The 14962-nt window shown below is 35.0% G+C and overlaps 1 protein-coding gene across 3 annotated transcripts in view; it reads left to right on the forward strand.

Moving 5' to 3' along the window:
- Window positions 1-14962, forward strand: part of LOC114178409 (protein MICRORCHIDIA 1-like) — a 29658-nt gene extending 14696 nt beyond the window's left edge. Inside the window, exons 10-19 of one of the 3 annotated variants that reach the window (XR_003603320.2) lie at window positions 5748-5855; window positions 5941-6090; window positions 6733-6831; window positions 8707-8758; window positions 8849-8960; window positions 9549-9783; window positions 13135-13208; window positions 14282-14324; window positions 14411-14592; window positions 14674-14962. Coding sequence is in view for 2 of the 3 variants with exons in the window: in XM_028064281.2 (XP_027920082.1) it covers window positions 5748-5855; window positions 5941-6090; window positions 6733-6831; window positions 8707-8758; window positions 8849-8960; window positions 9549-9783; window positions 13135-13208; window positions 14282-14324; window positions 14411-14512 (975 nt within the window). In the remaining variant the exon portion in view is untranslated. Of the gene's footprint in view, window positions 1-5747; window positions 5856-5940; window positions 6091-6732; window positions 6832-8706; window positions 8759-8848; window positions 8961-9548; window positions 9784-13134; window positions 13209-14281; window positions 14325-14410 lie in introns of all 3 variants that reach the window. The other 2 variants (XM_028064281.2, XM_028064282.2) reach the window with 2 other exon arrangements.

Below are 14962 nucleotides of genomic sequence, written 5' to 3' on the forward strand. Positions count from 1 at the left end.
CGATCTTCTTCTTTTGATTCTTGGGTTTTTGATTCAGGAGCCACTGATCATATTACTGGTAACAAATCTTTGTTCTCTTCTTTATCCTCCTAATCCTTTACCTTCTGTTACACTGACTGATGGTTCTAGAGTCTTATCTCATGGTGTTGGCACTGTTAAACTATTGATAATGTTCTTTGTGTCCTTGGGTCTCCTTTTAACCTGTTGTCCATAAGTCGTCTAACTCTCTCTTGATTGTGTTGTTTCTTTTATGAACAATTCTGTGTGTTTACAGGACCAGAGTTTGAAATAGGTGATTGGCACAGGATGTGAGTCTCATGGTCTTTATTATCTTCGTCCCTCTACACACGGTGCACTTATGGAGTCTCCCTCTCTTCATGCTCAGTTAGGTCATCCAAGCCTTGCTACGTTACCGCAGTTTGTCCCTGCCTTGTCCAAGTTATCTCGTTTGGGTGTGAGTCGTGTCAATTAGGCAAGCATAGTTGTAATTCCTTTCCTCGTAGTGTCACACATGATGCTTTGTCCCCTTTTGCCTTGGTTCACTTTGACATTTGGGGTCCTAGCCGCGTTAAGTCTACTTTAGGTTTTCAATACTTTGTTACTTTCATTGATGATTATTCAAGATCTACTTGGTTATTTTTAATGAAACATTGTTCGGAATTATTTCATATCTTTCAATATTTTTTTAATGAAATTAAAACTCAGTTTGGTGTTTCTATTAGAGTTTTGCGTAGTGATAATGGTCATGAATATCTTTCTCATTCTTTTAAACAATTTATGGCTTCTCACGGTATTCTGCATCAAACTTTTTGTGTTTATATCCCTCAACAAAATGGTGTAGCTGAACGTAAAAATAGACATTTTATTGAAACAACTCGCACTCTTTTATTTCATGGAGAGGTTCTCGAACATTTTTGAGGTGATGCTATTCTTACTGCCTGTTATCTCATTAGTCGCATGCCTTCTTCGGTTTTAAAGAATAACACACCTCATTTCATTTTATTTCCTCATGAACATCTTCATCCCTTACCTCTAAGAGTTTTCGGGTCTATATGTTTTGTTCATAATTTCAGTCCTAGTCTTGACAAGTTTTCTCCTAGATCACATAAGTGTGTTTTCTTAGGGTTTACAAGATCACAGATACAAATGTTTTTCTCCTATTCTTAACCTTTATTTTGAGTCTGCAGATGTCACCTTTGATGAGTTCTCCCTTTATTTTAAAAGTTAATCTTCACCTCTAACTCCATACAATCCTGACAACTCTCCTAGTATCTTTAATGTTCCTATTGTTTGTGACCCTCTTACTGTGTCTTCTTTACCATCGGTTCCTGCTCCATAGTCAGCTTATCCTCCACCACCTCTTCAGGTTTATAGTTCCCGAAACCCGTCACAACCACCACCATGTGACTCCACTCAAGTGCCAACTACTCTGTTTCCTCCGGCTCTGACATCTGAGTTTGACCTTCCCATTGCCCTCCGAAAAGGTATGCGTTCTATCCATAATCCCTCTCTCCATTATATTGCTTTGAGTTATCATCGATTGTCATTACCTTTTATACATGTCTTTCCTCTTTTTCTTTTGTGACCCTTCTAAAAACTGTTCGTGAAGCTTTAACCCATTTTGGTTGGCGTCAGGCCATGACAGATGAACTAAGTGCTCTTCATAACAGTGGAACTTGGGAACGGGTCCCTGAGTAATCTGTTGTTCGTTGTAGGTGGGTGTTTGCAATCAAAGTTGGACCTGGTGGTACTATTGATCACCTCAAAGCTCGTCTTGTGGCCAAAGATTATACTCAAATTCTTGGGTTGGATTATGGAGATACCTTTTCCCCCGAGGCAAAAATGGCTTTTGTTCGTTTATTTATTACCATGGCTGCTCTTCAACAATGACCTCTTTATCAACTGGATGTTAAAAATGCTTTCCTCAATGGTGATTTGCAAGAAGAAATCTATATGGAGCAACCTCCTGGGTTTGTTGCTTAGGGGGAGTCTTTTGGGATGGTATGTCGTCTTCGCAAATCTCTATATGGCCTAAAACAATCTCTTAAGGCCTGGTTCGGAAAGTTTAACAATGTTGTTCAGCAATTTAGTATGACTCTGTGTGAAGCAGATCATTCTGTCTTTTATCAACACTCGAGTGCTGGATGTGTTTACTTGATAGTATATGTTGATGACATCGTTCTCACATGGAGTAACAACCATGGCATCTCTCAATTGAAACAACATCTCTGTCACCATTTTCAAACCAAAGATCTTTGCAAACTCAAATATTTATTGAGTATTGAGGTGACACAGTCCAATGATGGTATTGTTATATCTCAGAAAAAGTATGCCATGGATATGATGGAGGAAACTGGGTTGGTGAGTTCAAAGTCTGTTGATACATCCATGGATCCCAATACTGAACTTCTACCAAATCAGGGGGAGCCTATATATGATCCTGAGCAGTATAGAAGATTGGTTGGGAAATTGAATTATCTTACCGTTACTCGTCCTGACATTTCCTTTGCAGTCAGTTTGGTAAGCCAATTTCTTAATTCCCCATTTGAAGATCATTGGAATGCAGTCATTCGTATCTTGAAGTATATTAAAAGATCCCCTGGAAAAAGATTGTTATATAGTTCTAATAACCATACAAGAGTTGTCTACTATTCCGATGCCGATTGGGCAGGATCTCCTTCTGATAGAAGATCTACATTAGGGTAATTGTGTCTCCATTGGTAGTAACTTGATCTCGTGGAAAAGTAAGAAACAGAGTGTTGTAGTAAGATCCAGTGAGAAGCAAAATATAGAGCTATGGCCTCAGGTGCCTGTGAACTTGTTTGACTCAAGCAATTGCTTAGAGAGTTACAATTTGGAGATGTTACTCAAATGATACTTGTGTGTGACAATCAGATTGCTCTTCATATTAGCTCTAATCCTGTCTTTCATGAGAGGACCAAACACATTGAGATTGATTGTCATTTCATTCGGGAAAAGATCATGTCTGGAGACATCAAGACCGAGTTTGTTAACTCAAGTGATCAATTAGTAAATATTTTTACTAAGTCTTTACGGGGGCCGAGAATTGATTATATTTGTAACAAGCTTGACACATATGATTTGTACGCTCCAGCTTGAGGGGGAGTGTTAGATATTGTTTAGATATTGATTTGATTTTATTAAGATATTATTAATCACAATATCAAACAATGTCTTCTATTTATTCTATTTATTTTCAGTTACTCTTTTTAATTGTACCTCTATTATAAATAGATTACCCTATGTATGGTGTATATACAAGGGAGATTAATCTCAAACCCTATTTTCTTTATTCTCAACAGGCTCAATTGTTTAGACGCGCATTGAAGGTGTTAGTATACTATAGTTGACTATAGTTTACTTGTATAGTTTTTCTTTGCATTGTACAACTATAGGTTTCTTATTCTTGTACAACTCTTTCTTTTTATGTACAACTGCCACTTTCTGATACACTTAACAGAAAACTACTTCTATAAATAGACAATGTACATACGATTCAAAGAGTGTGATGATAATAAAAACAGTTAATTGTTCATTTTCTCTCTTTGTTCACGTTATTTAAGATGGTATCTAGTGCATTTTTTTTTTCCACCGATCTAGCTTCTTCAAGTTTTTCACTGGAGAATCGATGCAATTTTCCAATTCACCACTGTTCTCAGATTGTGCGTTTGCCTTGTGCTTCGTTCTCAATTCAGTTTACAATCGGTCAATTGTTCCAGTTTTGATCTGCGATGGGTCCAACTCTATTAATTGAAGATTTTAATTGGTTAATTGTCTTCATTCTCAGTTAATTCAAGGTTTAATTGGTGATTTGTCTCAGATCTGGTTTGTCAACCTTCCTCTTCTTTTTAATTGGTGAATTGCTAGTCGTTCAGCTTATTTTTCTATGCTCAATTGTGCTTGTAGTCGCGGTTTGTTGTGTGCTTGTACTTTACGAAGTTCGTAATGCTTAATCGAGTCTTACTTTTGTTGTACATGGTCATTTTGGCTAGTTCTTTTTCACTTCAGCGTTTTGCTTCTTCGCTTAGCTGTTTTTTTGCTGGGACTCACTATCTTCTAATTCATTTCCTACATCCATTGTTGAAAAATTGGGTGACTCTAACAACCTACATTGGTGCCAATACATTGGACCAGTAGTTAAGTTGCATAAGTTGCAACACTTTGTTGTTAATCCAGTGGTTCCACCTAGATATTTTAATGAACTTGACGTGCTAATGTCATCGTTAATCCTGACTGAGGCCCGAGAGGTTCAAGATCAAACTTTGCTAGTATGGCTTCAATCTAATCCAAATCGGTTTAATCTCATGTTCTTGGCTGTACTCGTTCCTATGAAGTTTGGGAGAAGATCCATTTAGTCTTCAAACTGAGTCTCGTGCTAGACAGCTTCGTACTGCTATGCTGCTATGCGAGTTGTCAAACTTGATTCCAAATCCATTGAAGTCTACTTACTGAAAATAAAAAATTATGTTGATGACTTGTTGGAGGTGGAGTTCCTGTTCGACATGAAGAACTCTAGATGCTATTCTGGAAGGACTTCCATCAAATTATGCTCCTTTTGTGTCTGTAATTGAAAGCAAGAAAAACACAATGTATACATGATTTACAAGATTCTGGAAGGATTTACAACTTTTTTTTCACAACCCAACAAACAAAGAACACAATATATACAGGATCTAGAAAGATGTATTTCTTATGTAATTTCAACTTGTTATCTTTGTTCAGCTTCTAAAAAGTTGGCGGTTGCTTCTATATAAGGTAGACTTGGATCTTGCAATGTCTTTGTGTAGGGAATTCAAGTTGTATCTTCCATCTTTATGATAATGAATGCTTGCTTTGAAAAGATTTAATTTGATCTCCTCAACGTTCATATTTTTGGATTTGCTAAAGAAAACAATTCAAACAATATATGCAACTATAAGAATTAAGCGTAATTAATCATAGTTAAACATGAACGCATAAGATTATTTGTTTCCTAAAGAGTTTGATAATAGAGACATTGGATTTCTAATACCAATTTAATCCTGGATAAACTAGCCGTTTGAGATTAATTTTAACTTAGTCTATAAAGCATTTATCATTACAACGTGATTGATTTTATTAGATCTTAATTTGATAAGTCAGATGTCATCTGTTATAGTGTTAGACAAGGTCCTATAGTTCGTCTAATATGTGAGAAAAACATACTTGTTAAAAGACCTTCAATTGAAATAACACACATGTTAGAAAAATCGTATGTAATGATTTCATATTACTATATAATTGTCATATGGGGTTCAATAGATCGTCTGATCTTAACAACTTGATTATATTATGAAGTAATGATCTTTTTTGTTCCCTATCTTCAACATTTTCTGCTACAAGTTAATTCCCTATGTCAATTCTTACAAATTGGTGGTACGAATTACCAACTACCATATTTGGCCAATTGATCTTAACAACTTGATTATTTTATGAAGTAATGATTTTTTTTGTTCCCTATCTTGAACATTTTCTGCTACAACTTAATTCCCTATGTTAATTGTTACAAATTGGTGGTACGAATTACCAACTACCATATTTGGCCAATTTTTCTTGTGCAATCACAAGTCTTGCTGTTGAAATAATTTGTGCTACTGACATATCTTTTATGGTGTATCTTGCTAGACGCTGTTTCTATAACTTTTCAATTACTTGACATCGTTGATCATTTTGATAGCAGTTATAATCATCTTTGATCTTTTGCATAGGATATTATGCTGAGAGATGAGGCCAGCCATGGGGCTGAGAAAAAATTGAACAAAAAAACTGTTCTGCTTCAGTCTCATATTTCTTACCGCCTTCGTTATTCTTTACGGGTAATACTTGAGACTTCAGTTGTATTTATTGGTGTTGCTTTCCTTTTTTTGTTGTGTATTCTGATTGACACTTCAAATGTTTCAGGCATATGTTTCCATGTTGTACCTCAGAAAATTCTCCAACTTCAAAATCATACTAAGGGGTAAACTTGTGGATCAGTACAACATAGCAGATAACTTGATACATTCAAAAGTAATTCCGTATAGGCCTCAGCTAGCCATTGCATCAAATGAGGTAGGATCCATGATATGGAGTATGAATTCAAAATTGGTTAAAGCAATATGGCACCACCATGAAACTTGCTACATATTCCTCACAGTAGAAATATACTTGAATTAGATGTCTTCTTGATATGAAGCCTGTTTGTGAGGTTGTTATGCTCCAAAAGTTAAATAAAAAACTTTTATTGTTTGTAAAATTTGCAATCTTTTTTTGTGATAATAGTTTTCATAATTTTTTCTTTATAAACCTCCTAATACTATAGTATGCAAGAAAAGGATGAACAAAAGAAACACAATCTCTCACATTGGTAAGGTGGGTAAGACTGGAATTTTGGAGAATATTTGTAGTTTCATACATGAGTGGAGCATAATGGTTTGATAAGTCGATAGAGAGAAGGGTGAAGGGATTTGGTGATTGGGTGGATAGACCCTTGAAGACCTGCATTATCCTTTTTTATTCATTTCTTGATTGTATCTTTTTCTTTCTTCTACTGTTTTTTTTTTTTTTTTTTTTTTCATGAGTATCAGAAAAAGGGATATTATCAGTGTTTTCCAACTAGTACCATTTCAGTTATCTTTATCACTACTCATGAGCATTTGACTAAGATATTTTAGTTTTTTAGATTTTCAAATTAATGAGTTTGGATTGTCTTAGGCCGCAGCAGAGACAAAGACAACCATTGGATTTATAAAGGAGGCACCTTCTATCAAGGTTACTGGATTTAATGTCTACCACAAAAATCGCCTAATCAAGGTTTGTTATGAATGATTGAAATGCCTTATCTGACTTAATGTTTATTTCAGCAGTGTTTTAAAGTATCTTCGTTTTCTTTATATTCTCATTCAATATTGAAATTTTATGCGCATGGAATCTGATTTTCTATTTTAGCTTTTTTTTTCCTGAATAAACTTTGATTATTTAGTGGTTGAATATGTGAAAAGTGTTGAATAGTATTCAAATTGATACCCTTAATTTTTTTCTTGGCATTTATTAGTAGATCTAAATGGTAGATCACACTAAAAGCTTCAACCTTCCTCTCTTTTTTAGAGGCACTCCTGATATGGCACAAGGTTTAACCCCATTTCTGCTATTGTGTTGCTGTTCCACATTAGTGGCCAGTTTCTGGTGCTGTCACAGATTTATTAATGCTGGTTTACGCCCCATTATTTATTTATTACTAAGTTTCTTTCTCCCATGATTGACTGTTTAAAGGCATGTAAGTTTTGAAGACTGACCCTCCACCAGAATTAACTCTATTTGGTGCTCGTGATTCTGAGTTCGTGTGCTCTTCCCACTAGTTGCATCTGTAGCTCCGCTTCCATAACCTAATGCCCTGAGTTGCATCTTTGGGATAATGTGTTGTGGCCCTGTTTTTAGTATTAGATTTCAAGCCTCAGAAAGAAACCACTTAAGACTGAAAAGATGATAAAAAGGGCTTATGAGGTTGATTATCTCTTATCCGACCCATGTTATTTATGGAAGAAAATTACATAAAGAATACCAAGAGTTTACGAGGAAGAGGCTATGTCAAGATAATTTTTGCTAATAACCAAGACAACTTTTTAGGACAGACTACTTAACCTATCTAAACAAGTCAAGTTATTTAATCAAGATAAATTATTCTAACAAAACACAACAGCTTCTTCTCAATGACATTGGCTGTCCTAGCAATTAATTCTTCAAACTCCTGAACAAAATCCTCCACTGCGTCCTATTTGTAGCAAAGCAAGTCCTTCATACACATTTTCTATTCTTTTGTCTTAATGTTGCAACAGGGCCACAGTGAACGTTTCCCCTGATAATTTTGGCTTTCTTTCACATAAAACTAAACCAGTTTGCTGCAATGACCTCCATAGATCAGAATTCTCCCCATGTCACACGTGTGGCACTTAATAAAAAATTTCCAAGTTGGCTATCCACCCAGTGAGTCCTCTCCTTCAAAACTTTGCTGCTTCACCTTTTCTGCCCAATATCTGTTTTGTTTTTTTCAGTACCTTCTCTTAGTTCTGCTAATTACACTTCCGCCTTTTTTTTCTGAAATTTTTTTCCAACCTCTTATTCTATAGACATTTGTTGTTTTGAAATAACTACATCTATGTTTCCTATGTTTATGTGCTGACAACACGAGTACACTTAACAAAGCAATGAATGTGCAAGGAAGGTGGGTTTAACTTTTCATTAAGAAGGGTATAAAAGGTATTTAGCACCAACCTCAATGGAGATAAATGTAATTATATCCCTTATATTTTATAACAGTTTAGAGTATTTTATGTTGTGCTAGGATTAGTTTCCATATTTCTTTTATTTCCTATGATTTGTTTCTGTATTTCTTTTTAGTTAGGACTATGCAATATAATCGAGTATTAATAAAAAGATGGAAGGCTAGTGTTTTATATATTGTATCATCATGTAAAACATGAAATCATTTCGCAAACTTGGTGTATTCGTCTTTTTGTTCTCCTCTACACTACTCTAAAAAACTTAATTTGACATGTTGAATGTCAATTGAAACATGGATGTTTAGGGAGCTTTACATTGCTTTATTGGTAGCAGTACAGAAGTTTCTTTGCGAACATATTATTTGGTCTCTATTCTGATCCTGACTTGCTTAACTTTTTTGCGGTGCAGCCCTTCTGGAAAGTTGTTGCCGATGGTTCATCAAAAGGGAGCTGTGTTGTTGGTATGTCTTTTTTCTTCTCCATGTCAAGTTATCTCTGCATGTGCTTACTCCAAAATTCCCAGGTTTTTTAATTTACTGGCACATATTTAGGAGTTCTTGAAGCCAATTTTATAGAACCAGCGCATGACAAGCAGGATTTTGAGAGATCAGTTCTGTTCATTCGGTTGGAAAACAAGATGAAACAAATGACAATGGATTACTGGTTTGTCTCTCTTTTGCATAGTTTATTGTGAACAGTTTACTTCTATATATGGGTTTTGCTTCTTTAATATGTAGTATATTTAATGATTGCTTCTAGCGAGCTAATATTGCTTTCTTTGAACAAAATGATTGCAGTTGATGCTTTAGTTTTGATTTTCTGTTAATGTTCCTTTAGGTTTTACTATTTGTTCAAGTTGTAATTTCCTTGGAAGTAAATAACTGTTGCCAGAAGCTGTAGACATTGTAATTGTGGTTAGCTACTTTTGCTTCACAACAGGCCCCCATGTATTTAGAAAACGTGATGGTGTAAGTTGGCCATGAAAGTATATTATATTTTCAGTTGTAGTTCCTTCTTTATACTTATTGACCGCAAGTTTCAAGCACAAACACACTCAAAAAACTTACTAGAATGACAATCATAGTAACTAGATGCCAGAACCATTATCCTCTGCTGTGTTATTTTTATGCAATTACTAGTAATTTTTATTTCAAATGAAGAGCTAGTTAGAGGTTTGTGATCTTTTTCCAAAATATCAACATTATGGGGTTGACTATTTGATTTATTGATTTTTTTTTCTGGAGTAAACAGGAAAGGCCACTGTCACTTGATTGGATATCAGCCCCTAGATTTCAGATCACAAAATGTTGTAAAAGAAGCCCAGATACGAAAATCAGCTGAACATTCAACTAATCCACAGAATGAATTGCCCTCTGACCAACAGTTTACTGGTGTTGTACCTGAGCATCGAAACACCCTGAGTTTAAATCAAACAATTGTTGATCTTGATGTGACTGGCGTGCAAGATTTAAGTCACGAGCAACTTGTAAGTTGTTGACATTATCTGCAGAAGATTGTATTTATCTGACGTATACAGCCTGAAATCATACTTGTTACTGTCTTTGGATTGATAGCTGTCAAAATGGGTTACTCGGTCCAGTTTGGCCCGGCCCACCACGGGTTGTTTTCTTAGTGAGTCAACCCAATCCGGCTCACTTATTAACGAGCCAAAAAAATTCGAACTCGGCCCGGTCTATCACGGGTGGGTGGGTTAAACGGGTTGACTCATTAGCTCACTTAATTAAAAAAAAAATACAATTTTTTTATTTCAATTCCAAAAAAACTAAATTATAGTTGTGATTAAAATCTTAATAAACTGAATACAATTCCAGTACAATCCAAAATAATGTTCAACCCCAAATTTAAACAAAAATCATAAAAATATTAGGTTTGCATTTGTAAACCCAATATGTTGGCTAAAAACAACAACCCAACCAAAAAAATTGTGTGGTCCTTTATCTGTGGGTGAGTTGGCTCACCAACCTAGTTCACCATGGGTTTAACCTGGGTGAACCGGGTTCTTGGTGGGTCGGGTCAAAAATTGACCTATACTGAAATTTGTTAAAGAATTCCAACCCAATCTGGCCTAAACCCGTGATGGGCCAGATTGGCCCACGGGTTCTGATTCACTTTGATAGCTCTATATACTTGTTATTTGTTTTTATTAGAACATAGACATAAAATGAGTGAGATTACTCACATGATCAGAGAAGAAAAGAAGAAAGAATAAGATAAGAGATATGGTACTAAATAGAAATTTTTATTTCTGACTTTACTTGTTTGTCACATATATAGAGCATCAGTATTTTTAGTGCACAGTTAGAAGTAGTTTGTTAACAACTCAGTAACTAGCAAACATAAAATCACTAACTAATGAAATATCCACAACACTTCCGCTCAATTCTGATTAGCAATAGAAATCACACCTATAATGTCTCTAATAACCTTGGATCAGTCAAGCTTAAGAGGCTTTGTTAAAATATCAGTCACCCAATCATTAGTTTTGCAATATTTGAACTCAAACTTCCATTACTGACATGATCTCTGAGGAAGTGAAATCTTGTTTGAATATGATTGCTCCTTCCATGAGAAAAAAGGTGTTTAACCAAGCTTATAACGGTTACTGTCTATTAGCATTTTCACAGGCTCTTCTCTTTAATCTTCATTTCTGACATCAAGTTTTTAAAGCCACAAGGAAAAGCTTCCATTGAGGCTGAAATGTATCCAACCTCACATGAGGACAGTGCCAACACTGACTCCTTAGAATAACATGAAATACAACTCCTTGTGTTACTTTTATCACCACGATAATCTGAGTCAGCCAAAGATGTCATAATTCATCAGAAACATTTCTGCCATGGTTTGAGAGCAGCAACCAATAGCCCAGAAGTTCCTTTCACATATCTTAGCTGTAAGCATTTGTGAAATCCTTGAATGATCCATAAATATACTAATCAACCCAACTACTTAGTATGTCAGGCTTGCTGCTAAACAAAAAACATAATGATCCAACAATCTGCTTGTACAAGGTTGTATCTACTGACTTGACGACACTTCAACTTTGGGCGGAGTTACATCCAACATTAACAAAAAAAAAAAGGATGAGAATCAAAGATATTCATTTCATACTCCAACATATTCTCCTTTTAAACTTCCTCTTCTGTGTATGTGCTGAGAAATGCATTCATAACTTCTAGTTGGTGTCTTTCAATATTGGTAACTAAAGAAATTAGTACACTAAAATTTTGAACTTTGCTATAAGGACAAACATCTTTGAATAATCGATACTTAAGATTGGGTATAACCTTTAACATCCAAGTTTTCTTTCTGAGTTGTACTTGATTATGAACACCCTCTGTGCCCTACCATTTTTTCCCCTTTACCAATTCTACAAAGTCCAATCCCAAATTTGATTTTTTGCAAGAGTTTCTATGTCTTTTAATGTAAGTATTTTTCCGCTTTTGAACTCTAAAAGCATATTGAATGTTACTGGGAATTTTCTACCCGACAGTTATGAAGGAAAAGCAAGATGTCCTTATGTCTTTTCTAATATTAATGAGAAGGATGGAATCATCATCCTTATGAGATTCACGAACAAATTTATTATTTGAATGAGCAGGTTGTATTGTTCTAGAAATTGTTGACTTCTCTGGTTCCTCGAACTCTATGTGATGCAAGTTCTGATCATTGGATTCATATTTTTGTACATATATTTTTTTTTCGCTTGAGTAAATGGTACCAAAAGGTTATGTATCAAGTACCATTGCATCTTCACAGTGGGGACTTGGATAGCACTTGTTTTCGTTTAAATATGATCAATTTCTGATATAAAAGTGATCTGTAGGTTAAAAAAGTTGTGGAGGCAGTGCAAAATCCAACTTTTATGATGACTCTAACGGGTTTTTGAAATAAAAATGGTAGCATCCAACTTTGAAATCAAATCAAAGCACTTGTATCCCTTTTGTATAGGAGTGAAACGAATAAACACACCTTTTTGTTGGGTCGAATCCTTACCACCAGACTAAAAGTTATAGTTGATAATTAAAATACAACTCTTTCTACTAAAGAGTGTAAACAGTCAAAGTAGCACAATTCAATTGTAAGTCGGCTCGCTTGGCCCTCTCCATGGGACAGTTGTTGCATCCTGCAACAATATTTCCCTCAACAATTGTCCCGCTATGAATCAAACTTTTCATCTATGACTCGACTCACTTAGCTTATACCATGAGATAATAGTGTAACTTGCAAGAATCGGCAATGTTCCGTTGTGAAATAAGTTGGCTCATTTGTAGATGTTGACAATTTGGTATCTTCGGTGGTGGTTTGGAATGTATTTTTTCTCTATTAGAATTCTTCTGGGTCTTGATTGGTTTACAGTTGTTGAAGGATATGAATCGATACTGACCTTTTCCATTTTCACAACGGGAAAAAGCAAGGTTTAGAGTCAAAGCTTTGATACCATATTGGAATGGAGAAGAATATCTTTTATTTCTCTAGTTATTGTTTTTGTTTTATAATACAGTCACTAATTTATGGACAGTGTCAGTTCCATAGAGGAAACCATTCTGCCACAATGTGGTAGAAAATCAGGAACCAATAAATAACATATTACCTATGCTCTGATCATGATAAAGATTTTATAGAAATCTTATTTTGAAAAGATTTATTTAGTATCAAATTAAGACAATAGTTTATAAAATAATTGATTGAAAATTAAGGATTTGTGTCAAAAACTACCATTTGTTCATATGCACCCTTGGAACAAATTTTTTTCTATTTTATTTTTTTGGAAGTATGCAAGATTTTGTTGTTCACGAACATGTATTTTTTCTAACAGGGTACAGTGGTGGAAACTCTACAGTCTGTATCTGTTGATGAAATCTGTGCAGAAAACATAAAACTTTTTGAGAGGTAATTTTTTTTTTTGTAATTTGTCTTCAAGGGTGAAGACAATAAAAAAATTGTCGTTTTCATCCTTGGTTATACTTTTTGAATGGCTATACTTGTTCTTTCTATGTACTGCTTGATCAACCATTTTCTCTTATCCGTTTGTTGTACATCAACCAAACGCATTTTTACTTCTGTTTTACTTCACCTACTGTGACAGGGATGTGTAATTTTGAGTTGCTTGGCTCTATTATATCTCTATTTTCCGTTCTGGGATGTAGTCTTACCCACCCTACATGTATTATTCTCTTCTATCATTTTGTATGTTTGTGGGTTAGGAGGATCCGTTGGCAATGGTTTACATTTCCTAATTTCGTATTCCGGCAGTAACACGATTCTGATAAAATACTTTGTTGGGTTAGATAATGTTAGGATCCATTTGTAGGGTATGGGACTTGGTCCGACATTGAAAGTATGGGATTCTGGTTGTTGGTGTGTAAAATCTTGGGCTCTCCAACTACAATAGCTAGCTTGTGGTGTGGATCACTCAAGGTTTTTTCCAATTGTTTACAGCTTTCCACCATGTCTCAGTTGCAAACAAGCAGCGCTGGTGGTGACGTCAGTGTTGCAGTTTATAACGTCTAGGTCACAACTAGCCCGCTGGATGTGGTATGATGTTAGGATTTAAATGGATGTATGGAACTTGGAGTCCTAGACTGGAAGACTGAGATTCTAGTATTGGGTGTATAATGCCTTGTACTGTCCCACAACAATAGTTAGCTTTTGTAGTTTGGTTCTTCCATGGTTCTTATCATATATTTATATCCTACAATCTTATACCGGAAATTTCCCACTAATTCATTATTTTCTACTTTATCACGATATTTTAAAGTTAGTATAATATGAACTCTCCAAATAATTAATTATTAATACCTATGACATGACATGACATGTGTACTTTTTAAAAAATTTTGCAAATGCAAGGTTAACATGGCAATCACTTTGGTGTGTATCTGTATGTATACCTTGGTATGCCTGTGCTTTTTGTTTACTCGTTTTATTGTCGAATAGAATTTCACTAAAACCCTTTTCTGCAGGTGTGAGGAGTACAGGCTAAAGGAGACACAACTGAAAAAGATGGTAATAGTAGTCAGATTACAAAGTTTGATTATTGTGTTCTAATTAGTCGTTGTGTTTTAATTGTTAGTGTTGCTGATGTAATATAGGTTGTGGACTTGGAGGAGGAATATAAACAAATCCAGAAGAAATGTGCCGTTCTTGCTTCACTCTTGGAGACCAAGAGGAAGGAGAAGCGTGCTAAGGGATGATGGTTACACTACACAAGAATCATGTCAATAAGAGGCAAGTTGATTGCGTTTCGTAATTACCTTTCAAGTAATGTCTTAGTGTAAGTGTAGCTGTTTTGAAATTATTTGAAAAGCTCTTATTTTGTTCTTGAACCTCTAATTTGTGAAGTTCTGTTTTTAAGGTTATATGTTTCTGCTGTTTTTGTCAAAGAATCAAATCAGATAATTTGTCCTTGTGGAAAAGGGTTTCGAAGAGCGAAGACGACTTGTTTAAACATCAAAAGAATAAGATAATTTGTCCTTGTGGAATAGGGTTTCGAAGAGCAAAGAGGACTTGTTTAAACATCAAAATCCTGATTATGATACAATTCATCAAATGACTAGGATTATTAGGCTACACTAATACCATTTTAGTAGTAATTGTAAAAAATATTGTAAACACAATTTATAAATCTTGTATGCTTTTTACTA

This window comes from Vigna unguiculata, chromosome 3, assembly GCF_037176805.1.
Source record: "Vigna unguiculata cultivar grain cowpea cultivar isolate G323 ecotype 2 chromosome 3, ASM3717680v1, whole genome shotgun sequence".
Lineage (NCBI taxonomy): Eukaryota > Viridiplantae > Streptophyta > Magnoliopsida > Fabales > Fabaceae > Vigna > Vigna unguiculata.